This window comes from Scyliorhinus canicula, chromosome 20 (assembly GCF_902713615.1).
Source record: "Scyliorhinus canicula chromosome 20, sScyCan1.1, whole genome shotgun sequence".
NCBI classification, from domain to species: domain Eukaryota; kingdom Metazoa; phylum Chordata; class Chondrichthyes; order Carcharhiniformes; family Scyliorhinidae; genus Scyliorhinus; species Scyliorhinus canicula.
Window position 1 is genome coordinate 50,848,979 of NC_052165.1, and position 25,281 is coordinate 50,874,259.

At 48.8% G+C, this 25,281-nt stretch overlaps 1 protein-coding gene across 1 annotated transcript in view; it reads left to right on the forward strand.

The window, feature by feature from the left end:
- LOC119955068 (bcl-2 homologous antagonist/killer-like) overlaps nucleotides 1-15,453 on the forward strand; it is a 74,373-nt gene extending 58,920 nt beyond the window's left edge. The window contains exons 6-7 of the mRNA XM_038780914.1: nucleotides 3,833-3,998; nucleotides 15,270-15,453. Of these exons, the coding sequence (XP_038636842.1) occupies nucleotides 3,833-3,998; nucleotides 15,270-15,374 (271 nt within the window). The 3' untranslated portion in view covers nucleotides 15,375-15,453. The remainder of the gene's footprint in view (nucleotides 1-3,832; nucleotides 3,999-15,269) is intronic.
- Nucleotides 15,454-25,281: the final 9,828 nt, after the last annotated feature.

Here is a 25,281-nt window from a genome sequence, read left to right on the forward strand (position 1 = left end):
CCATCATTAAGCAATAGCTTTAATACATCAAAGTTTGAAGCAAAAGAAAACAATTCCAATATTACTTGATCTTTGCTGATTTGTGGAAACAGCTTAATAATACCTTCCAATGCTTCATCTTCAAGGCCCTTCTCTGCAATAGTTTTAAACTTTGCTGGGTCCAAGCAGGACAAATCTTTATACAACTGTTTGTGTTGTACAAAGCGTGATTCTAGTGACTGGACAATGCGATCCATTATTAGGTTAAACACATTTACTCGAAAATCAGCTAGAGAATCTGAGGAATTTCTTTCATCATCAATAAGCTCATCTGCCATTCTTTTCTTCTCCTCTGCCTCTTAACTGGCAATGCTGTTTCCAACGCATCAATTTCCAATGTTTGATTTTCATCCATATTCATCTATGAAATCCTGTCATTACATTTATTTACAAATTCCAAAGCCTTGCTGTGAACGTTATCAAATGTTCTTGTCTGTTCCTTCAACTTTGTTGTAGCTGAATCTACCAAACTCCAGGCAGTAAACAATCTAAACCACTTGTCTGTAGATAACTTGATAACGGGGTTGTTGTTTCAAATATATACAAGTAAGTAAATGCTGTCAATATGGTTTCAAACTTTAGAAGACTTTGAAGTAAAACATTTGCTTCATGTTTTGTTTTTGCATCAAACTTTTCTGAATCTTGTATCATTGATAACCATGTCAATAGATTTACGAAAGTACTGGCAGCGGCATCCTCAAAACGTCCAAATATAGTTGTTGCTGCATTGGATTTTCCTGACCATCTGGTCTCACCAATTAGCTTTAATCGTTTCATTTTTTCTCGTCCTAGATGTTTTCCAACAGCTTCTATCCATACAGCCATTCTTTGTATGATGCTTTCACAAAAGTTGCTATATTCTGGAGCAAATTGAAAAAAGAAACTGCAGGCACACAACATTTTGTTGTTTCAGTTATCACCAAATTCAAGACATGGGCATAGCACCATATATGAACATGTTGATCAGCCACATCAGCAATTTTACTTTGTAAACCATTATACTGGCCATGGTAGCTTGCAGCGCCATCTGTGCTATCAGATAAACATTTTTGGGGGTCAATTTTAAGATGCTGTAATGTTTCAATCAATAGATCAAAAAGTCCCTGTCCTGTACCATCAATACTTGGCACAACTGAAAGTAGTCGCTCACAGATACTACCTTTAAGTACATACCGAATAATAATGCTAAACTGATCGATGGATGAATTATCTTGTGTTGAATCAACCTGAATAGAATAATATTTTGCTTGAGAAACTTCATGACTAATTCTTTCTTGTATCATATTCTTCATAATTTTGATTAACATGTTTATAGTTGATTTACTCAGGTATGTAACAAGTCCACCACGGCCTTTACTTTGAGCCTTTCCTTGTTGCTCTAATCGTTTGATTCTTTGTTTAGACTTGTTTTGCACTGCAGAAACGTGAGCTGCCATAATGGGGTCATATTTTGCCATCAACTGCACTGTAGCTAAAAAATTGCCATGATTCAGAACCTCATTATCTAGAGTGTAGGCCGATTCATTTCTGTGACCTCGAAAAGGAAGTGCTTGCTTGCCTAACATCTTTATGATGTCTATAATCCTCATGACAATACTTCTCTGCTTCAATATTTATTCTTTCCTTTTAATTAGTGATGCTGCAAAAAATTTATCTAAGGTGCCATCATTAACCACACTGATATATTGCTGAGCATTTCTGACATGTGTTGTTGCCGATTCATGTAAAGTCAAGCTCTGGCTAATACGCCTGTAGTCACTAAAGCCATGTACAAAGGGTGATGGATTACAAGTGTTGGGAAACTCAAAGGCTAAGTAGTATGAACAATATAAGCATCTATTTTCTTTGTTATATATTAGCCATTTTCTTGGGACTGAGTCATTCATAATTTTCCTCTCATACAAACGAGCATCAAATGGCAGATCGTCAAGTGGCTGAAGTGGATGTTCAGCAAAAAACTGTTTTAGCTTTGCTCGTGATGGTTATTGGAAGATTCCAGTAATTGATCTTTCATTTTCTTGCGTAGGTTCATTTACAGGATGTGCTTCAGAAACCAAGTCATTTATGCTTGAAGGAATATCTGATTCCCTGTCACTAGTTGAAGCTATGTGTTCAGATGCTGCAACTGCAGGCAGTACAGATACCGGAACAAGGAAGCCAGAAGAAATATTAGGCCTGGGTTGATTAGTAATGGATGCACTTGTATTTGTCTCTACATTCAAAGCAGCTCTTCTCTGTTCTTGTAACTCGCATGTCATTGCATCATCACCATGAGCATTATTTCTTGCTTCTTGATTATTTGTTGCAGAACTGGATATTGATGTGGATTGTGCTTATGGTATTATAAACTCTGTAATAGGCCTGCATCGCTTGACTGATTCCTTCCTTTCTGCTTCTTTTTGTTCTTTGCGTTTTAGTGACCCAGATTTATGCCTTTTCTTTTCCATGCTGGTAGGGGTAATATCCCTGAAATAAAAACTTAATTAAAAATAGCCAACACTGGGAAAAATGAATATTGATGATTGCAAGAATAACTTGAAGGGACGCCAGATAAACCCCTACTTGATAAAAAATATAAAATAACTTACTTACACTTCAATAGGCTATGTTCATTAGTCAATACTACTGTGGCATATGCAGCTTCAGAAGAGGAGACAATCCACTGTCCAGTGTTCACACCAGCAAGCAACTGAGACAACTGTTGAAACTTAGAAGTTTGGTCCGACTATAGTAAGACATTAAGAATGGTCCCACGACCAAAGTTAACATGTCCAGTTTGATACCAGTGTAGTGTTACAAGTCGCAACCCTTTGAGTTTACCGATCATGGCTTATCACTTCAATATCTTTGACCTCATGATTCACGGTCAAAGGTACCGCTTCTCCTTTTCGGTGACCTCATGACCCTATGTACTGCTTGATATCCTTTCAAGTTGCCGACCATCTCAAATCACGAACTGTAACTTTATCTTTAAATTCACACACTCTTGCTGAAAACATGGATTTCCAACTATGTCCGACCCGGGTGAACCAGCCCCCCCCCCTCCCCCCCCCCCCCCCCCCACTCCTTTTCACATCCGTTTAACATTGCTTCGTTCCTTCATACACTGAGTGATTATTTGTTTGTTTCTTTATTGCATTTTTATTTGGTATTGCTCTTTTTAAAAACAATTATATTTTATTAGGTTAGAATACAAATCTCAGGAAAGAAGTTGGAGATTTATTTATCTAATTAATTATAATTTTTAAGGCCCCTTCAGAGATTCACGGGCCCCTTCTTGGCTCTCTGGGCCCCGGACCGATGTACCGGCTGAACCAAGACTACTGCTTGATATCCTTTGAAGTTGCCGACCATCTCAAATCACGAATTGTAACTTTATCTTTAAATTCACACACTCTTGCTGAAAACATGGAATTTCTTTAATTATGCCCGACCCGGGCCCCCCTATTCCACATCCTTCCACTACCTCCCCTGCTTGGTTCCTTTTCATGCACTGCTTATTTGTGTCCTGTTCTCTTTTTTTTCTTATTCCTTTTTATTACTAAAACAGTTGTCCGTGTTTGTTTCTTTATTGCATTTTTATTTGATATAGGGGGCCCACTTCATCAGGGGCCCACTTGCCATCGGGCAAGCTGACACCCTGGCCAGTCCGCCACTGATTATATAGTCTGTTTTTTCAGAGAATAACATAACCGTGAAATCATTCCTGTGTTGATATTGTTTTGAAGATGCTAACTAATTTATCAAATGTAACAGTTTTGTTGTTAAAGTGCATCCAATTTTTGCTACCCAGATTGAATGACAATGGAATAAACTGGGGCCAGACCATTGCCATGCTGAATCTCAGCTACAAGATGGTGAGAGGAATTATGGGATTTTTTGGCAAAGTTACAAAATCTGTCACAAAGTCTCTTGTAAAGAACCAAATTGCTGAATGGATCGTTGAGCAGAGAGGCTGGGTAAGTATATATTATGGTGTGGGAATGTATTATTTTCCAGGCAGAAATCCTGCCTCTTTGTAAAGGTATTGTTTCAAAATGTTTCAACCCATTGCCTTTCTCAGCCGCTTTCTTTTAAATTGAGAAATTCAGAAAGAAAACAGAGGCAGGCTCCATCCAGTGAGTTGTAAAATTGTGCAGGAAATAATAACAGCTTCATTCAGGAGGTGTGAAATCCAGCTGGCAAGCAAAAAAACCTTATCAGGATATCTTTATCCATATTTATAACCTGAGGAAGGGGCGATTGCTTTGAAAAGGGAAGCAACAGAATTGGAAAGACTACGGGTGTGATCAAACAGCTGCTTCACACCTGGCATGAATCCTGGTGTGATCTAACAGCTGCTTCACGCCTGGCATGAATCCTGTTGTGATCTAACAGCTGCTTCACACCGGGTGTGAATCCTGGTGTGATCTAACAGCTGCTTCACACCTGGCGTGAATCCTGGTGTGATCTAACAGCTGCTTCACGTCTGGCATGAATCCTGGTGTGATCTAACAGCTGCTTCACACCTGGCGTGAATCCGGGTGTGATCTAAGAGCTGCTTCACGCCTGGTGTGAATCCTGGTGTGATCTAACAGCTGCTTCACGCCTGGCATGAATCCTGGTGTGATCTAACAGCTGCTTCACGCCTGACATGAATCCTGGTGTGATCTAACAGCTGCTTCACGCCTGGCATGAATCCTGGTGTGATCTAACAGCTGCTTCACACCTGGCGTGAATCCTGGTGTGATCTAACAGCTGCTTCACGCCTGGCATGAATCCTGGTGTGATCTAACAGCTGCTTCACAACTGGCGTGAATCCTGGTGTGATCTAACAGCTGCTTCACAACTGGCGTGAATCCTGGTGTGATCTAACAGCTGCTTCACAACTGGCGTGAATCCTGGTGTGATCTAACAGCTGCTTCACACCTGGCGTGAAACCAAGCGACCTGGTGAGATCCCAGGGGAGTCCGAATTTGGGAAGTGCGGCAGGCGCCAATCAGTTTCCGATCTAACCAGCCTGCTCCCGTTAGCGAGATCAGGATAGTGGCGCAGCATGGAGAGAAACCAGTAATCACCATTTAAGGCCAATCTCCAACCCCTTATCTAACGGCCTCCTGTGATGTAACCGACTCTCCAGCGATCAGTCACGCGGGCGCCATTTAGCACACCTGTTTAAAACTTGAAGTTAGCGTAATGGCTGCTGTCTGGATCAGAGGAGGTGAGTAGCCATCTTGATAAATGCACCGTCTCAGTGTTCGGGTCGGTGGGGGGGGGGGGGGGGGGGGGGGGGGGGGGGGAACCGGGGGGGAGCCACTGGGGGAGATTGAGCTGGGATGTCGGCTGCCACCGTGGGGGGATCGTCCCTGGGCTGGGGTGGGGGCGGAGGGGGGGGCAGGGGCCTCAGCACCCACGGGCCCAATGTGCCACACCCCAGATTGTGTATACTCATACCAGGGACAACTGGAGCTGCTAGCCTGTCCAACCCACCAAACACTCCCAGTGCAGAGCCCTGTCCGCGGTAGTATGGTGCAAGTCACTTTAACCCTGATTGACTGTGGCAGCCTGTGCTTGCACAGCTGAAGGCTATCACTAATAGGGAATTGGCAATGTTAGTAATGTGAGCGCTTTATAGGTCCCAAGTGAATACCTGTGGCTAGACGTGCAACATCGCAGGCCGGTGCTATTGCCAGGCATCCTAATCAGAATTCTCCACCCGGGCGCATTGCCTGGACACTGGAGGCTGTACAACTGCAGGGGCAACAGCCAACAACCGTACACCCTGGAGCTGGGCTGCAGCACTGGAGTCACCCACTCCCTGGCTGCAGGGATTAGTGTAGAGCGGGGTGGGGTGATGGGGGAGGGGGGGCGGTTTGGGGGGGGGGGGTTGGGGAGGGGGGGTTGGGGAGGTTTGGGGTGGGGGGTGGACACAGGCCTGGTCCCAGTTCCATTACCGGAGCTCGGTGCCCAAGGGCCCCTGCTGTGGCCAATGGTACAGGTGCAGGACAGGGTCCCCCAGCACAAGGAGGACAGGGATCCCCAGCACGTGTAGGACAGGGTCCCCCAGCACGTGTAGGACAGGTCCCCCAGCACAAGGAGGACAGGGTCCCCCAGCACAGGCAGGACAGGGACCCCCAGCACAAGGAGGACAGGGTCCCCCAGCACAGGCAGGACAGGGTCCCCCAGCACAAGGAGGACAGGGTCCCCCAGCACGTGTAGGACAGGGTCCCCCAGCACAGGCAGGACAGGGACCCCCAGCACAAGGAGGACAGGGTCCCCCAGCACGTGTAGGACAGGGTCCCCCAGCACGTGTAGGACAGGGTCCCCCAGCACAAGGAGGACAGGGTCCCCCAGCACGTGTAGGACAGGGTCCCCCAGCACATGTAGGACAGGGTCCCCCAGCACGTGTAGGACAGGGACCCCCAGCACAAGCAGGACTGGGTCCCCCAGCACGCGTAGGACAGGGTCCCCCAGCACAAGCAGGACTGGGTCCCCCAACACAGGCAGGACAGGGTCCCCCAGCACGTGTAGGACAGGGTCCCCCAGCACGTGTAGGACAGGGTCCCCCAGCACGTGGACAGGGTCCCCCAGCACGTGTAGAACAGGGTCCCCCAACACAGGCAGGACAGGGTCCCCCAACACAGGCAGGACAGGGTCCCCCAACACAAGCAGGACAGAGTCCCCCAGCACGTGCAGGACAGGGTCTCCCAGTATAAACAGGACAGGGTCCCCCAGCACAAGCAGGACATAATAGCATAATTCACACTGTTATCACACATGTTGTACCATGTCTCTGTAAGCTCGGCACACGAGCAGTTGCGCGGCTCTGCCCCTAGGGGGAGGTGTACTGGGAATGTACGGAAGTTTGTACTGGGCCCCACCCTTGGCTCCGCCCATGACTCCTCCCCCTCCCACTGGTTGTATAAAGCTTGGCAGTCGGAGCCTGCCTGCCAGTTCATCTAGAGTTCATCTCGTCACAGGCAGGCTCTGTTGTAAGATGATTAAAACCACTGTTCACTTCTAGCCATGTGTCGCGTGAATTGATGGTCTCATCAATTTAATCGTCTTAAGAAACAGTAAGGAACGACTATGGAATCAGCCCTCAAGCCTGATCGACTGGAACTCGACCCACAGGATGCAGAGGCGAAAGAAATCTTTTCACATTGGCTCCGATGTTTTAAGGCCTACCTGGCTGAAGCAAGAGCCACAGAAACGACGGAGGAGCAGAAACTCAGCCTACTGCACGCAAGGGTGAGCCATCGTATATCTACTCAGTTAAATTGTACCGGCTCATATACAGAGGCCCTAGCCCTACTCGATAAAATGTACGTGAGGCCCGTCAATGAGGTCTACGCGCGCCACGTTTTTACTACTCGCCGCCAGCGCCCCACAGAATCGCTAGAAGAATTTCTAAGAGACTTAAAAGCCTTATCCCGGGACTGTAATTACCAGGCTGTAAATGCTGCTGGAGAAAGGGGCTCAAAATATAGAAGATACTGTTGAACTCGCTACAACTATAGAGGTCTCGTTTCGTAGCCTCACCTCGTTTCCTGCGGACTCCGCAACCCCATCATGGGCCCCCGGCCAGCGACTGCCCCAGGCCTGCGCCGCGCGGCCGCCCAGCCACCATGCTGCCCCAGCCTGCCACTTTTGTGGCCAGTCCCAGCACCCGCGGCAGCACTGCCCGGCCCGCAACGCGACCTGCAGCAGCTGCGGGCGAAAAGGTCACTACGCCAGAGTGTGTCTGGCAAGGAGGGCCCCAGCCCCTAACCCTCCCGCGGTACAAAGCAACCGCTCTCCGCACTCGCAGGCCCGCAGGCCCCGAACGCTGCGGCCTATACCCCGACTCCACCCCCGCCTGCCACGTGCGATCCATGGGGGCCGCCATCTTGGCCGATCCCCACCAAGCGGCCAACCACATACGACTCATGGGGAACGCCATCTTGGACGCCATCTTCCCCGCTACCCGCTACGTGTGATCCACGGGGACGGCCATCTTGGGCTCCATCCTCTCCAAACTCAGAAAATGTGATTGAAGACTGCGACCTCAGCGGCACTCATCGTGGGGCCACCCCAGCGCAGCCGACCGAGCCGCCAACTACCCACAACTCAACGCAGTCACACTGGACCAATCGCGCCCAAAACATCTCCACAACTCTATGACGATGGTCCAAATCAACGGGTACAGTACACCGTGCCTTTTCGACTCTGGGAGCACCGAGAGTTTCGTACACCCAGATCTGGTAAGACGCTGTTCGCTCCCTGTTTTTCCTGCACGGCAAACTATCTCCCTCGCTTCGGGTTCCCACTCTGTCCACATCCAAGGACGCACCGTCGCGACTCTAACGATCCAAGGTGCTAGTTACTCTAATTTTCAACTATACGTCCTGCCCGAACTCTGCGCCCCACTCTTGCTGGGACTCGATTTTCAGTGCAACCTCAAGAGTCTCACCCTCAGCTTCAGCGGACCTCTACCCCACTCACTATCTGCAGCCTAGCCACGCTACGAATCCCCCCCCCCCCCCCCTCCTCTCTTTGCCAATCTCACTCCGGACTGTAAACCCCTAGCCACTCGCAGCAGGCGGTACAGCCTACAGGACAGGGTGTTCATTCGAGGTCCGGAGGCTCCTATGTGAGGGGATTATAGAGGCCGGTAACAGTCCCTGGAGAGCTCAGGTGGGGGTTGTCAAGACTGGGGAAAAATTCCGCATGGTCGTAGACTATAGTCAGACTATTAATCGGTTTACGCTCCTCAACGTGTACCCCCTCCCCAGGATTGCAGACATGGTGAATCAGATAGCTCAGTATCGGATTTCCTCCACGGTGGATCTGAAGTCTGCATACCACCAGCTCCCAATCCGCCCGGAGGACCGCCACTACACGGCGTTCAAGGCCGATGGCCGCCTCTTCCATTTCCTCTGGGTCTCTTTGGCATCACGAATGAGGTCTCGGTGTTCCAACGAGCAATGGACCGAATGGTGGACCAGTACGGACTGCAGGCCACGTTTCCGTACTTGGATAACGTCACCATCTGCGGCTATGACCAGCAGGACCACGATGCCAACCTCAATCGATTTCTCCAGACGGCCCAGAAGCTTAATCTCACGTACAACAAGGAGAAATGCGTTTTCCGCACAACCAGACTAGCCATCCTCGGCTATGTCATGGAAAACGGAGTCCTGGGCCCCAACCCAGACCATATGCGCCCCCTCTTAGAACTCCCTCTCCCTCATTGTCCCAGGGCCCTCAAACGGTGCCTGGGGTTCTTTTCATATTATGCTCAGTGGGTCCCTCAATATGCGGACAAAGCCCGCCCACTATTTAAGGCCACACTTTTTCCCCTGTCAGCTGAGGCCCGTCAGGCCTTCAACTGCATCAAGGAGGACATCGCCAAAGCGGCCATGCGGGCGGTGGATGAATCTGTCCCTTTTCAGGTTGAGAGCGATGCCTCAGAGGTCGCTCTTGCAGCCACATTGAATCAGGCAGGGAGACCAGTCGCATTTTTCTCCCGAACCCTCGCCACTTCGGAACTTCGACACTCCTCGGTCGAAAAGGAAGCACAAGCCTTTTGGAGGCTATTCGTCACTGGAGGCACTACCTCGCAGGTAGAAGGTTCACCCTCATCACCGACCAAAGATCGGTTGCCTTCATGTTTGACAACTCGCAAAGGGGCAAAATTAAAATGATAAAATTCTGAGGTGGAGGATCGAGCTCTCCACCTACAATTACGATATTATGTATCGACCGGGGAAGCTCAACGAGCCCCCAGATGCCCTGTCCCGCGGCACGTGTGCCAGCGCACAGAGCGACCGCTTAAAAGCCATCCACAATGACCTCTGCCACCCGGGGGTCACCCGGCTCACCCACTACATTAAAGCCCAAAATCTGCCTTTCTCCACCGAGGAGGTAAAAGCCGTCACCAGGGACTGCCCAAACTGCGCGGAGTGCAAACCGCACTTCTACAGACCAGACAGGGCCCACCTGATCAAGGCTTCTAGGCCCTTTTGAACGCCTCGCTATCGATTTGAAAGGGCCACTCTCCTCGACTAACCGGAATGTGTACTTCCTAAATGTCATCAACGATTTCTCCCGATTGCCTTTTGCTATCCCGTGCCCTGACATGACCTCCCCAGTCATCAGGGCCCTGCATAGTATCTTCACACTGTTTGGTTTCCCCAGCTACATACACAGCGACCGGGGTTCGTCCTTCATGAGCGACGAGCTGCGTCAGTACCTGCTCGACAAGGGCATCGCCTCGAGCAGGAGTACCAGCTATAACCCCAGGGGGAACAGGCAGGTGGAGAGGGAGAATGCGACGGTCTGGAAGACCGTCCTACTGACCCTACGGTCCAGGAATCTCCCGATCTCCCATTGGCAAGAAGTCCTCCCAGACTCGCTCCATGCTATTAGGTCCCTCTTGTGTACCGCCACCAATCAGACCCCTCACGAGCGGCTCTTTATCTTTTCCAGGGGTACTACCAGGGGTTTCGCTCCTGGCATGGTTGAAGACACCGGGCCCAGTGCTCCTTAGGGCACACAAAACTGACCCGCTTGTGGAAAAAGTGCTCCTACTACACTCGAACCCCCAGTACGCCTTCATAGAGTTCCCTGGCGGCCGTCAGGACACCGTATCCCTCCGGGACCTAGCGCCTGCAGGATCAAACCCCACCACTACCACCGCCGAGGTACCCCTCACACTGCATCCCACCCAACTCGCACTGCCCCACGCCCCGTGCCTCACAGTTCGCTACACGTGTTCTGCGCGCCCGCACCCGCAAGCTCCCAGCGCCCCCACTCCCCAGTTGAACCAGACGGGTACGAAGCTCGGACAGAATCACCCCCGGAGTCCGCCATCGTACCCCAACCGACCGTGAGCATCCAGCCACCAGAAGGGACCGCAACCCCGGTGCACCGCCGATCACAACGGACAACTTGGCCACCGGACAGGCTCAATTTGTAAACCATCACACCCGCCGGACTTGATTTTTTAACAGGGGGTGAATGTGGTGAATCATAATAGCATAATTCACACTGTTATCACACATGTTGTACCATGCCTTTGTAAGCTCGGCACACGAGCAGTTGTGCGGCTCTGCCCCTAGGGGGAGGTGTACTGGGAATGTACAGAAGTTTGTACTGGGCTCCACCCTTGGATCCGCCCCTGACTCCTCCCCCCCCACTAGTTGTATAAAGCTTGGCTGTCGGAGCCTGCCTACCAGTTCATCTAGAGTTCATCTCGTCACAGGCAGGCTCTGTTGTAAGACGATAAAAACCACTGTTCACTTCTAACCACGTGTCGCGTGAATTGATCGTCTCATCAGTCCCCCAACACAAGCAGGACAGGGTCCCCCAGCACAAGCAGGACAGGGTCCCCCAGCACGTGTAGGACAGGGTCCCCAGCACAAGGAGGACAGGGATCCCCAGCACGTGTAGGACAGGGACTCCCAACACGTGTAGGACAGGGTCCCCCAGCACGTGTAGGGCAGGGACCCCCAACACGTGTAGGACAGGGTCCCCCAGCATGTGTAGGACAGGGTCCCCCAGCACGTGTAGAACAGGGTCCCCCAGCACAAGCAGGACAGGGTCCCCCAGCACGTGTAGGACAGGGTCCCCCAGCACGTGTAGGGCAGGGACCTCCAACACGTGTAGAACAGGGTCCCCCAGCACGTGTAGGACAGGGACCCCCAGCACGTGTAGGACAGGGTCCCCCAGCACATGTAGAACAGGGTCCCCCAACACGTGTAGGACAGGGTCCCCCAGCACGTGTAGGGCAGGGTCCCCCAGCACAAGCAAGACAGGGTCCCCCAGCACGTGTAGGACAGGGTCCCCCAGCACGTGTAGGGCAGGGACCTCCAACACGTGTAGAACAGGGTCCCCCAGCACGTGTAGGGCAGGGTCCCCCAGCACATGTAGAACAGGGTCCCCCAACACGTGTAGGACAGGGTCCCCCAGCACGTGTAGGGCAGGGTCCCCCAGCACAAGCAGGACAGGGTCCCCCAGCACGTGTAGGACAGGGTCCCCCAGCACAAGCAGGACAGGGTCCCCCAGCACAAGCAGGACAGGGTCCCCCAGCACGTGTAGGACAGGGTCCCCCAGCACGCGTAGGACAGGGTCCCCCAGCACAAGCAGGACAGGGTCCCCCAACACGTGTAGGACAGGGTCCCCCAGCACGTGTAGGACAGGGACCCTCAGCACGTGTAGGACAGGGTCCCCCAGCATGTGTAGGACAGGGACCCCCAGCACAAGCAGGACAGGGTCCCCCAACACGTGTAGGACAGGGTCCCCCAGCACGTGTAGGACGGGGTCCCCCAGCACGTGTAGAACAGGGTCCCCCAACACGTGTAGGACAGGGTCCCCCAGGAGGTGCAGGACAGGGACCCCCAGCACAAGCAGGACAGGGCCCCCCAACACAAGCAGGACATGGCCCCCAGTGACTGGGAATGGCCCCCAGTGTCTGGGACATGGCCCCCAGTGTCTGGGACATGGCCCCCAGTGTCTGGGACATGGCCCCCAGTGACTGGGAATGGCCCCCAGTGACTGGGACATGCAGTAGAGGTCCGCAGCCATGGCCATCATTGTCTGGCAACTCCTTGGATGCCACCACTCATGTTGCTGATGTCGTGTGGGGCGGGGGGTTTCTATGGCTGGGGACAGGCATGGACACCACTCCTGGGCATTGGTGGGGTCTGCAGGTGGGTGCAGGGTGTGCTGGTCACAGGCGTACTATTGTGCTGGGGGTATGGGGGTGGTGCGGTTCTAACCACAGGGCCGATGGGGGTTACCAGATGGGAACGGTGCCGGAGGTCAATGCCAACTCACCCTTGCAGCCCGGTGGAGGTCGTTGAAGCTCTTACGGCACTGGGTGGTGGTCGTCCTGGTTACACTTCCTGTGCTGACTGCTGCTGTCACTGCCTCCGAGGCAGCACTGGCTGCCTTGTGGCTGACCCTCCAACACCCTGGGAGAACAGAGTATCCCATCTGGACTCCACCACGCCCAACAGACTGGCCAGATCGGCATCTCCGAATTATGGAGTTGGTCTGCGCGGTGGTGTGGCTGCACGTTGTCCGGGGTTTGCTCTGCGGGATCGGTTTCATTGCTGCTCCCCCTCGTTAGCGGTCCAGGTGAATCAGCTGGAGGGACAGTCTTTTCAGGCCTGAAATCCATGGCGCAATATTAAATCACCTAATTAAAATTAGATACCGGTAATGGCCTTGCCAGGTTGGTGGTCGGGAAACACCTGGGGCTGGATTCTCCGCAGCCCGATGCCGAAATTGTAGCCAGCGCGGGGACGGAGAATCCATTTTCTCGCAAGGATTCAGGACTGGCGCTGGTAATCCGATTCTGCGGGCTCCGAAAAGCAGCGTACTCAGGGAGTGCGCCACATCGCCTAGGGCCTACCTGGGGCCAATGCAAGAGACCCGCTCCACCATTCTCTGCCCCCCTCCTGCCGAAGTCCAACGGCGTGGATCTAATATGGTCCAGCCGATTGGGATACTCACATGGCGGCTGTTGACTCAGTCCACGGCCGGCCCTAGTCGGGGGCAGGCCAATCGGAGGTCAGGGGTGCCTGATAGGCAGCCGGGGAATGTGTGTACGGGCGTTGAGGGTCGGGCACACGGCCGATCGGGGGGTTTCTTTTTTGGGTCCAACTCCGCGTTCCAAGTCTGCCATGGAGCACGGGTCGACAGCAAAAGCTGCGAGTCTCACGACGGGCCCCTGTTAGCCCCCTGCAGGGATGAGATGCTAGGTGAGCAGCATTATTGCATTCCTAATCCTTCCCACCAGGTCTTTCTCTGTGATCTGTACCTAGGTGATCCATTACACCCAAAGACAAGAAGAAAAAAATCTGTTCCATTTGGCAATTTGTAACTGTCTTATTTAGTCAAGAAAAATTTATAAGTTCTACTACATTTTTGAAAATTATTTAATCAAAATGGAACCTGTATAACCTATACAAGTGAAAAGAGGAGCCTCTGCTGTTTTAACAGTTATGTGCACATATAATATTAACAGCCCCCACGGTCACTGTCTGTGTGGAGTTTGCACATTCTCCCCGTATCTGCGTGGGTTTCGCCCCACAACCCAAAGATGTGCAGGTTAGGTGGATTGGCCACACTAAATTTCCCCTTAATTGGAAAAAATTATTGGGTACTCTAAATTTATATTTAAAAAAATATTAACAGCCCATCATGTGTGCATAAGCTTGTAATTCTAGCTATCTGATGATTAATTTTAACCATTCCTTTCCTATAGTTCACACTGAGCTGTTCTGTACTGATTGTAGAAGGCAGCTCCTGAAGGTTGATTTTGCTTTGACTGGTGGTTCTGTTTTATGGGTGTGTTTATAATGCTATATTTACTTAATTTGATTGACTGTAATTACTCAAAACATCCTGTGAAGGGCCATGCATAGTACAACCAGAGCTTGTGACTTCAGCATCTGCAATACATAAAACATTTGTGCAAGAAAACAATGGTAGAATACAGAGTTATAATGAGCATGAATCTAATTATATGTTTGACCGTATTAATATAATTGACAGAGGTAAGAAATTGAAATACTGCTGTGCAATAAAAAACAGTGTTATTAGGGACATGCCTGTATCTCACACCATTATGACAGAAATAAGAACTAGCATTTAAATTAAACCTTTCATAGCCTTGTGATATCACAAAGTACTTCACAAGCAATGGGATACTTTTGTAAGTTTGTCTCTGTTGTAGAGACATGCAGCAGGCTACTTGCACACATTAAAGACCCCAAAACAGCAATTAGATAAATAATCAGATACTTTTTGTCATGATGCCCTTACAGAAAGGATATCTGTCTTTACAGTAAATTACTGCTTTCTTCAAAATCGATTCAATAAGCTTTACAGCAACTACAGCACATTTCATGTCTTACCAAATTTAATTTTCCTTGGAATTTTCATGGGCATCTTGCTGAGATCAATTTTCTTTCTCTGTTGAATTCCTTTATATCTGTGTTCACAATTTATGTTGTGGTCACTCTTTGCCATGTGCTCCCACAACATTCACATTTTCTACTTGACCCACTTCATTTCCACAAACTAAATTGAGAACTGCCTCCTTCCCTTATGTAAGAAAGACATATTGAATTTCAGAACGAGGTACAGCTCACCATTGCTTTATTAACTACCTGCTGCATAAGAAACCCAACCCTAGAGAGACTGCAACTTGTAGCAGACGGCTTGGTGATTGGCAATGTTTTTCTCTCTTTGTTTTACAGACCACTGCTCTTCCCATCGAGAACGCCAATCTGAAGTGGCTGCTTGGAATTTTAGTGGCTGTCATGCTGGGCGTGGCGATTGCCCACAAGATTTATAAACCGTAAATAGTCCCACGTGCGGTGCTCGATCGTCAAAGCTGGTCTTAGACCAAGCAGCATATCTGCTGGATTACTTCACCCTGGTGGTGGAGATTTTTTATTTCAAATTTGCGTACTAGAAATAATGTTTTCCAAATATTTTTGTTTTTGATATTTAAGTTTTTTTGGGGAAAAGTGCTGGGACACAGTTATATTTTCTAAACTTTAATAATGTAACATAATGAAATTGAATGGATAACTATTACTGATAACCGCCTAGGTTGATTGCTTAAGTGGGTGTTGTAGATTCTCCTGCAAGATTACAGAGATGATTCTGGCCACATTATAGTATCGGATTAAATATCTTGAAAAAAGGTAAAATGACACAAAGATGTTTAAAAGGATGGTGGCGCACTTCCAGATAAAACTTAGGAAATTATGCTGTTTGGTATTGATATAAAATGATTTACTCATGATTTTAATCTGTTTGGATTAATACCTCCAGCCAATAGGATGCGGCAGAACGCCATTCACACACTAACCCTCAATTAAAACCCTGGACCTAACGAGAACAGGACCGATGGGGTTAGAGTGTAACCTCCCTTATCAGCCATGCTCCCACTCATCATTTTAACTCTGGATTTGGGAAGGGGTCAGAGGCTCACCGCAGGCAGCCCAGGAGCTCATAAAGATGTAAAGTTGGGATTCCATGGGCGCGATTCTCCGCACTCACGACGGGGCGGAGAATAGCGGGCGGCGCAAATTTTTACGGCGACGCTGGTCCGACGCCCTCCCGCTATTCTCCCCCCCCCCCCCCCCCCCTCCCCCACCACCACCACGAATCGCTGCTCGCCGTTTTTTTACAGCGAGCAGCGATTCTCCCCTGGCCGATGGGCCGATTTCCAAGGCCTTTACGGCCATTTTCACGATTTTTAATACACCCGCTATACCAGTTCGTGAAAACGGCCGCAAAGTGCCGTTCTGCACAACCATGCCACCGATTGGCACGGCCGCACCATGGGGCCGCGATGCTAGCCCCGACCGGGGAGCAGAATCGGGTCCCGGAAGGGGGCGCGGAGGCTGCCGTGAAACACGGCCGGTTTCGTGGCAGCCTTCACGACTCACCACCTTTGCGGAGAATCGCGCCCCATAATACAATTAGGCTGTGATTTTAACCTGGGTTGCACTTAGTAACCAAGACTCCAAGAAAACATAGGGCCTCTTCTGTCCCAGGCTCCCTTCCATCCACCACTTAACTTCGCACCGAGAAGTGTTTTCTCTGTCCCTGGCAGCTGCCTCCTGCTGCCTTAAATCCCACTTCCTGCAAACTAACCATCTACCAATTCATGAAAATAGAAAAATACAGCACAGAACAGGCCCTTCGGCCCACGATGTTGTGCCGAACCTTTATCCTATTTAATCATAGATTATCATAGAATTTACAGTGCAGAAGGAGGCCATTCGGCCAATCGAGTCTGCACCGGCTCTTGGAAAGACACCCTACCCAAGGTCAACACTTCCACCCTATCCCCATAACCCAGTCACCCCACCCAACACTAAAGGCAATTTTGGACACTAAGGCAATTTATCATGGCCAATCCACCTAACCTGCACATCTTTGGACTGTGGGAGGAAGCCGGAGCACCCAGAGGAAACCCACGGGGAGGATGTGCAGACTCCGCACAGACAGTGACCCAAGCCAGAATCGAACCTGGGACCCTGGAGCTGTGAAGCAATTGTGCTATCCACAATGCTACCGTGCTGCCCTTAAGAACAAATTATTCTACACTCCATCATTCTACCGTAATCCATGTACCTATCCAATAGCCGCTTGAATGTCCCTAATGTTTCCGACTCAACTACTTCCACAGGCAGTGCATTCCATGCCCCCACTACTCTCTGGGTAAAGAACCTACCTCTGACATCCCCCCTATATCTTCCACCATTCACCTTAAATTTATGTCCCCTTGTAACCCGGGAAAAAGGTCTGTGACTGTCTACTCTATCTATTCCCCTGATCACCTTATGTCGCCCCTCATCCTTCTCCGTTCTAATGAGAAAAGGCCTAGCACCCTCAACCTTTCCTCGTAAGACCTACTCTCCATTCCAGGCAACATCCTGGTAAATCTCCTTTGCACCTTTTCCAAAGCTTCCACATCCTTCCTAAAATGAGGCGACCAGAACTGCAAATGTGGCCTTACCAAGGTTTTGTACAGCTGCATCATCACCTCATGGCTCTTAAATTCAATCTCTCTGCTAATGAACGCTAGCACACCATAGGCCTTCTTCACAGCTCTATCCACTTGAGTGGCAACTTTCAAAGATCTATGAACATAGAACCCAAGATCTCTCTTCTCCTCCACATTGCCAAGAACCCTACCATTAACCCTGTATTCCGCATTCATATTTATCCTTCCAAAATGGATAACCTCACACTTTTCAGGGTTAAACTCCATCTGCCACTTCTCAGCCCAGCTCTGCATCCTATCTATGTCTCTGCAGCTGACAACAGCCCTCCTCACTATCCACAACTTTACCAATCTTCGTATTGTCTGCAAATTTACTGACCCACCCTTCAACTCCCTCATCCAAGTCATTGATGAAAATCACAAACAGCAGAGGACCCAGAACTGATCCCTGCAGTACCCCACTGGTAACTGGGCTCCAGGCTGAATATTTGCCATCCACCACCACTCTCTGACTTCTATTGGTTAGCCAGTTCGTTATCCAACTGGCCAAATTTCCCACTATCACATGCCTCCTTACTTTCTGCATAAGCATACCATGGGGAATCTTATCAAATGCCTTACTAAAATCCATGTACACTACATCCACTGCTTTACCTTCATCCACATGCTTGGTCATCTTCTCAAAGAATTCAATAAGACTTGTAAGGCAAAACCTACCCATCACAAATCTGTGCTGACTATCCCTAATCAAGCAGTGTCTTTCCAGATGCTCAGAAACCCTATCCCTCAGTACCCTTTCCATTACTTTGTCTACCACTAACTGGCCTGTAATTCCCAGGGTTATCCCAATTCCCTTTTTTGAACAGGGGCACAACATTCGCCACTCGCCAATCCCCTGGTGCCACCCCTGTTGAAAGTGAGGACGAAAAGATCATTGCCAATGGCTCTGCAATTTCATCTCTTGCTTCCCATAGAATCCTTGGATATTTCCCGTCAGGCCCGGGGGACTTTTCTATCCTCAAGTTTTTCAAAATGCCCAACACATCTTCCTTCCTAACAAGTATCTCCTCGAGCTTACCAGTCTGTTTCACACTGTCCTCTCCAACAATATTGTAAATACTGAAGAAAGTACTCGTTCAAGACCTCTCCTATCTCTTCAGACTCAATACACAATCTCCCGCTACTGTCTTTGATCGGACCCACCCTCGCTCTAGTCATTCTCATATTTCTCACATATATGTAAAAGGCCTTGGGGTTTTCCTTGATCCTACCCGCCAAAGACTTTTCATGCCCTCTCTTAGTTCTCCTATTCCCTTTCTTCATTTCCCTCCTGGCTATCTTGTATCTCTCCAGTGCCCTGTCTGAACCTTACCTTGTTTCCTCAGCCTTACATAAGTCTCCTTCTTCCTCTTAACAAGACATTCAACCTCTCTTGTCAACCATGGTTCCCTCACTTGACCATCTCTTCCCTTCTTGACAGGGACATACATATCAAGGACACGTAGTACCTGTTCCTTGAACAAGTTCCACATTTCACTTGTGTCCTTCCCTGACAGCTTATATTCCCAATTTATGCACTTCAATTCTTGTCTGACAGCATTGTATTTACCCTCTATTCCCCAATTGTTAACCTTGCCCTGTTGCACGCACCTATCCCTCTCCATTACTAAAGTGAAAGTTACAGAATTGTGGTCACTATCTCCAAAATGCTCCCCCACTAACAAATCTATCACCTGCCCTGGTTCTTTACCGAGTACTAAATCCAATATAGCCTCCCCTCTGGTCGGACAATCTACATACTGTGTTAGAAAAGCTTCCTGGACACACTGCACAAACACCGCCTCATCCAAACTATTTGATCTAAAGTTTCCACTCAATGTTTGGTAAGTTGAAGTCACCCATGACTACTACTCTGTGACTTCTGTACCTTTCCAAAATCTGTTTCCCAACCTGTTCCTCCACATCTCTGCTGCTATTGGGGGGGCCTATAGAAAACTCCCAACAAGTTGACTGCTCCTTTCCTATTTCTGACCAACCCATACTACCCCCGTAGGCAGATCCTCCTCGAACTGCCTTTCTGCAGCTGTTATACTATCTCTAATTAACAATGTCACCCCCCCCCCCCCCCTCTTTTACCACACTCCCTAATCTTATTGAAACATCTATAACCAGGGACCTCCAACAACCATTTCTGCCCCTCTTCTATCCAAGTTTCCGTGATGGCCACCACATCGTAGTCCCAAGTATCGATCCATGCCTTAAGTTTACCCACCTTATTCGTGATGCTTCTTGCATTGAAGTATACACACTTCAACCCATCTCCATGCCTGCAAGTACTCTTATTTGTCAGTGTTACCTTCCCCACTGCCTCACTACACGCTTTGGCGTCCTGAACATCGGCTACCTTAGTTGCTGGACTACAAATCTGGTTCCCATTCCCTTGCCAAATTAGTTTAAATCCGAAGAGTACTAGAAAACCTCCCTCCCAGGATATTGGTGTCCCTCTGGTTCAGATGCAACCCGTCCTGCTTGTACAGGTCCCACCTTCCCCAGAATGCGCTCCAATTATCCAAATACCTGAAGCCCTCCCTCCTACACCATTCCTGCAGCCACGTGTTCAATTCCCGATTCCTAGCCTTGCTATCACGTGGCACCGGCAACAAACCAGAGATGACAACGCTGTCTGTCCTGGCTTTTAACTTCCAACCTAACTCCCTAAACTTGTTTATTACCACACCCCTTTTTCTACCCACGTCGTTGGTACCAATGTGCACCATGACTTCTGGCTGCTCCCCCTCCCCCTTCAGGATCCTGAAGACACGATCTGAGACATCCCTGGCCCTGGCCAACTCAGTTGATTCCTACCAACTGAGTCTCGTGAGTTAAAATCGGTCCATGTCCCCCTCATGCTGCGATACACGCTTACCGCTGACCCCACCCTTGTACTCGGGAGTTACAATTAAGGGCTATTAATGTTTCACATACCCTAATATCGCACAAACATGATTTCACTCCCTGGAAAATAAAGAAAGGCATAAAAGCAGCTTGATTAACATATTCCTTCACTGCAAATTTGAACTGTTTTAAAAGGTATGGGTGGATGGTACATTCCTGGAAATGAAAGTTAACTGCTAAAGTCTTCTCTGGGTCAAAACAAAGGGGAAAAAAACTAAGGGATTCATACAGAATAAAACTAAGCAGAGTTACTGTGAACAGAACTCTACATTATCAGAGAGGTGTGTTTAGGAAATAGTGATTGGAATATTTCAACGGGTGTTCTGAACGAGTCCTCTGTTTCAGTGAACGGAGTAAATTTATTCAGTTGTGATGTATTACATATTGCTCTGTTGTATTAAACGTCTTTGCTTCCCGTCACCCCCGCTCACCTCGCCCATCTGCCCCATTGTGTTGGGTGTCATTCAGCCAGAGTAAATGACCAAGGATGTCAACTGTCCTGGGAGAGAAGAAGTCGGGAATTCAAACTGTGCTCCTTCCATCACATTTCCCTTCTTCTTGCAATCCAGGGTTTTTTAAAAACACATTACATTCTGCCTTATTATTCTCTTTTCGATCTTGGTGACAAGATGCCGATGTCCGATTTTTCAGTTGAACAGCTGAGGTGATTATCATTAAACTTGGTTCAGAAGAACACAAATCATTTGGTGTGATGTTTTGCTTTGTAGATTAAGTTCCTTTGACATTTTCTGTTAAATACCATCATATTGAAAGTGTAACAGCATTTTATCTGTGTCATCTCGTCCATCTGCATATCAGAAAATCATAGAATTTACAGTGCAGAAGGAGGCCATTCGGCCCATTGAGTCTGCACCGGCCCTCAGAAAGAGCACCCCACTTAAACCCACACCTCCACCCTATCCCCATAACCCCTCTAAACCTTTTGGACACTGGGGGCAATTTAGCATGGCCAATCCACCTAACCTGCACTCCTTTAGACAGTGGGAGGAAACCGAAGCCCCCGGAGGAAACCCACGCAGCCACGGGGGAGAAAGTGCAAACTCCACACAGACAGTCACCCAAGGCCCGGAATTGAGCCCAGGACTCTGGAGTTGTGAGGCAGCAGTGCTAACTACTGTGCCACCGTGCAACAAAGACCTTCTGTTCATGCATGGCCCATCTACAAAAACTTACTTCCTGTTTACACTTTTTGGCCACGCTATTGGGGATAGCTCTTCATTATAAATTTTGATTTTCCATAAACAACAGAAGTGAACTTGTCACCATGTAGTTTCACAATATCGCCACCAGATAGTGCTATATTGTCGTTTCCCACTGAATGTGGCAGTCTTTGATTTAATGCAATCTAAAGGATTAAATGGTATTTCTGATGACCCTCGTACACCTCACTTGTCACACTTTATTGTGTCTTAACCAACACACAAATTTATATATGCTATTTCGGGAGGTTGGGAGGTATGGGGTAGAATCTGGATGTGGGTAAATAGTAGCTGTGCCTGATATTCAATACAAGTAATACTGATCTAGGAGCCTTAATTTAATGGGCTGTAATTCAGTGACATTTTCCTCATTAAAAATATGCATGCATTTTCACCTAAAATTGCAATGTAAGATTACATTTATAGCTATGTATCTAAATTTAGAGAAAATAAGTATTGGATTTCATGGGACCCAATGTCACCTACTGTCATACAGGATATTTCACACACCCAATTCAACAGCAAAATTTACAATCAGGTGAGGAAGGGTCGTGTGACACCCCTCTTCTCATTTGGCCACAATAGGTTTTTAAAAAGGGATATAATTGCCAATTCATTGCTGTTTTCATTGCACAATTCATTGCACAGCGTGTTTACATGCTGTGATCATAAAAAAAATCAATCAGACTGCTTTTCTTGAGTTTAACAATGAGGTTAGCTTTATTATGCTTAAAGCGATCTAAGTAAAATAATATCTGTTCCTATTTTTGTACACAGAAACATACAGGAAGTTCACACATATACACCATTACAGAGTGGAGAAGGATAGATTTGTTAGCCTAGAGTTTAGAGAATAAAAGGGGTAGTCTATCATTTGGAGACTCAGCTGGCTTCAGAATGAACTTGGCGATCTTGTGACTCCTTCAGTAGTCCCGATGCTCCCGATTTAAAGATGTACACCACTGATTGGTTATCCTCCTGGAGACAGTAATGTTGGATCCTTTTAAGAAGTCGCTGTCTGCAGCAGCCAACCTTGAATAGTCACACTCAACAAACTGGGTTTGAAGTTTGCAAGGTGGGTTGGAGAGAGAGTGAGGAAGGATGGACCTCACTGGGTCTTCCCTCATCAGAGCCTCTGCTACTTGTCCTGTTACTGCAGTGAAATCAGAAGTTTAAACACACATGGGCCTATCACATGACCATCACTCAGTGATTCAAACATGGTCATGACTGGTATAGTCCCTCTTGTAACTTCATGTCTGGGAATCCTCAATCTGTCAGTGTCCCATTGTTCAAGTGATTGGGTTTAGTGTAATCCCTATAGCTGGATGAGTTCACGTCTGGGAAGTCCCTATTTAGTATCTCATGTAATTGCCTTGATGCCTTGTGAGTAGGGTAGCAAATGCGGCTCACTCATATTCTCCTGAGGCCTTGGGTCGTTGCAGACATGGATGTCTCCATCTCAGTGGGTTGCAATTTGGAAAGTACAATTATGTAAATTAGATAGTCATCATTATTTAAGCTCAAGTCACACTTTTAGTCAATGTTTTAAAAAATCTCTGCCTTTAAAAGTTTACTTTTCCAGCTGGTGGATTTAAAAATCATGATTTGGCATTAAGCATGTTTTTGTGACAAGGTCTATAAATTACATTAATTTATGTAATTTAATCATGATTCTGAATGCTGAAGCATTTTTTTCCTTTCTTGAACAAAATTGTGCTGAAAGTTGTGGACTGCAGTCTGGGAGAAGTCATTATGTCACTGTACAACACTAAACAGCACACACTAATGGGGGTAATTTTAACCCCAAAAACAGGTTTCAGTCAGGTGAGAGATGAAAGTGTTAAACATCTGAGTTCCATCACAAACCTCCCTTCAACCCACCCACTTCTGGTTTTAATGGGGACTGGGGTAGGGAGGGGAATGTGGGTATAGGTAGGTACTGATGACCAAATTGCTTCAAGGAGACCTCCACCCCAACTAGACCTCCCACCTCCATCCCTATCCCAGGGCTCCAAATCACCCTGATCCCCAATAAGGCCTCTTAATCATCCCCACCTCCAATAAAGCCTCGGACCTCCACCCACAACCCGGCCTTCGAATCATCCTCACCCCAACCAGGCCTCCGGCCCCCACCCCCAATCAACCATCTGATCTCCGTGTCCAACCAGGCCTCCAAATTACCCCCTCCCCTAATCAGGCCTCTGAATTACTCCCAATCAGGCCTCTGAATTACCTCACCACAATCAGGCCTCTGAATTACCCCACCCCCAATCAGGCCCCCAATTTACCCCCACTCCCAATCAGGTCTCTGAATTACCTCCACCCCCAGCCAGGCCTCCGACCTCCCCCCACCTCCAACGAGGCCTCTGAATCAACCTCGCTGTCAGATCCCTGTATTTCAGGTTCCCACACATTTTCAAACCTCCTCTTCCCCCTTTCCCTCTCCCTGCTCCCCACAGGTCTGGTAAGTTAAACTCCAACACATGGTGTGAAAAATGCACGGGACTTTTCTAATAAAACAGAGATTTGAATTTGTGATAAACTATTTTCCCTTAACGGTCCGGGCCTACTTTCAGGCAAGTGTTGCAGGGCTATCTATTTCTGTCCGCTGGAATGGAGGTGTGTGCCAGATGGGCTGGACATCGCAGGGTCCCCTGATTGATGGGCGCCAGGCTATGCTCCTGCTGATCCTCTTCCCTTTGGGTACCCAGGAACTCCTGTGCTCCTCAATGAGATAGAGGGGCAGCTGGCGTGTGATCCAAAAGCCCTGCTGTCGTCTGGCACTGCCACTCGTGGAGTCCCACTCATATCTACACCACGCAGTTGAAGCCCTGCACCATGGAACTCAAGCCCTCAGCAATGGAGCCCATGAACTGAGCCATGCAGTGCACATCCCTAAGCACGGGGTTCACCATTTGCACCAACACCTCACTATGGATGCCACTTGCAATGTTGGCCTCGTTGTGTTGGAGTGATGGCACCATCTCCTCGGACAGAAGATACTCCTCCAGTCAGCCTTGCAGTCAGAAGATGGATGCTTGCTGATACTCGCGACTCTGCCTTTGCAGTTCCCGCAGCACAGGGATGACATAACCCAGGGACATGTCATCAGCTAGGAGCTCAGCAGTGTCCCGGGCTCGGGCATCCCTCCGAGAACAGATCTCTGGGACATCCCTGCATCCGCCTGCTGCACCAGCTGTGAGATGCTTTCCAGTGAGTGACCCAGAAGCTTGTTTATTACAGAGGTCGGATTGGGAGTGGGGTAATTCAGAGGTCTGATTGGGGGTGGGGTAATTCAGAGGCCTGATTGAGGGTAATTCAGAGACCTGATTGGGGGTAATTCAGAGGTCTGATTGGGGGTGGGGTAATTCAGAGGCCTGATTGAGGGTAATTCAGAGACCTGATTGGGGGTAATTCAGAGGCCTGATTGTGGTGGGGTAATTCAGAGGCCTGATTGGGGGTAATTCAGAGGCCTGATTGGGGGTAATTCAGAGGCCTGATTGTGGTGGGGTAATTCAGAGGCCTGATTGGGGGTAATTCAGAGGTCTGATTGGGGGTGGGGTAATT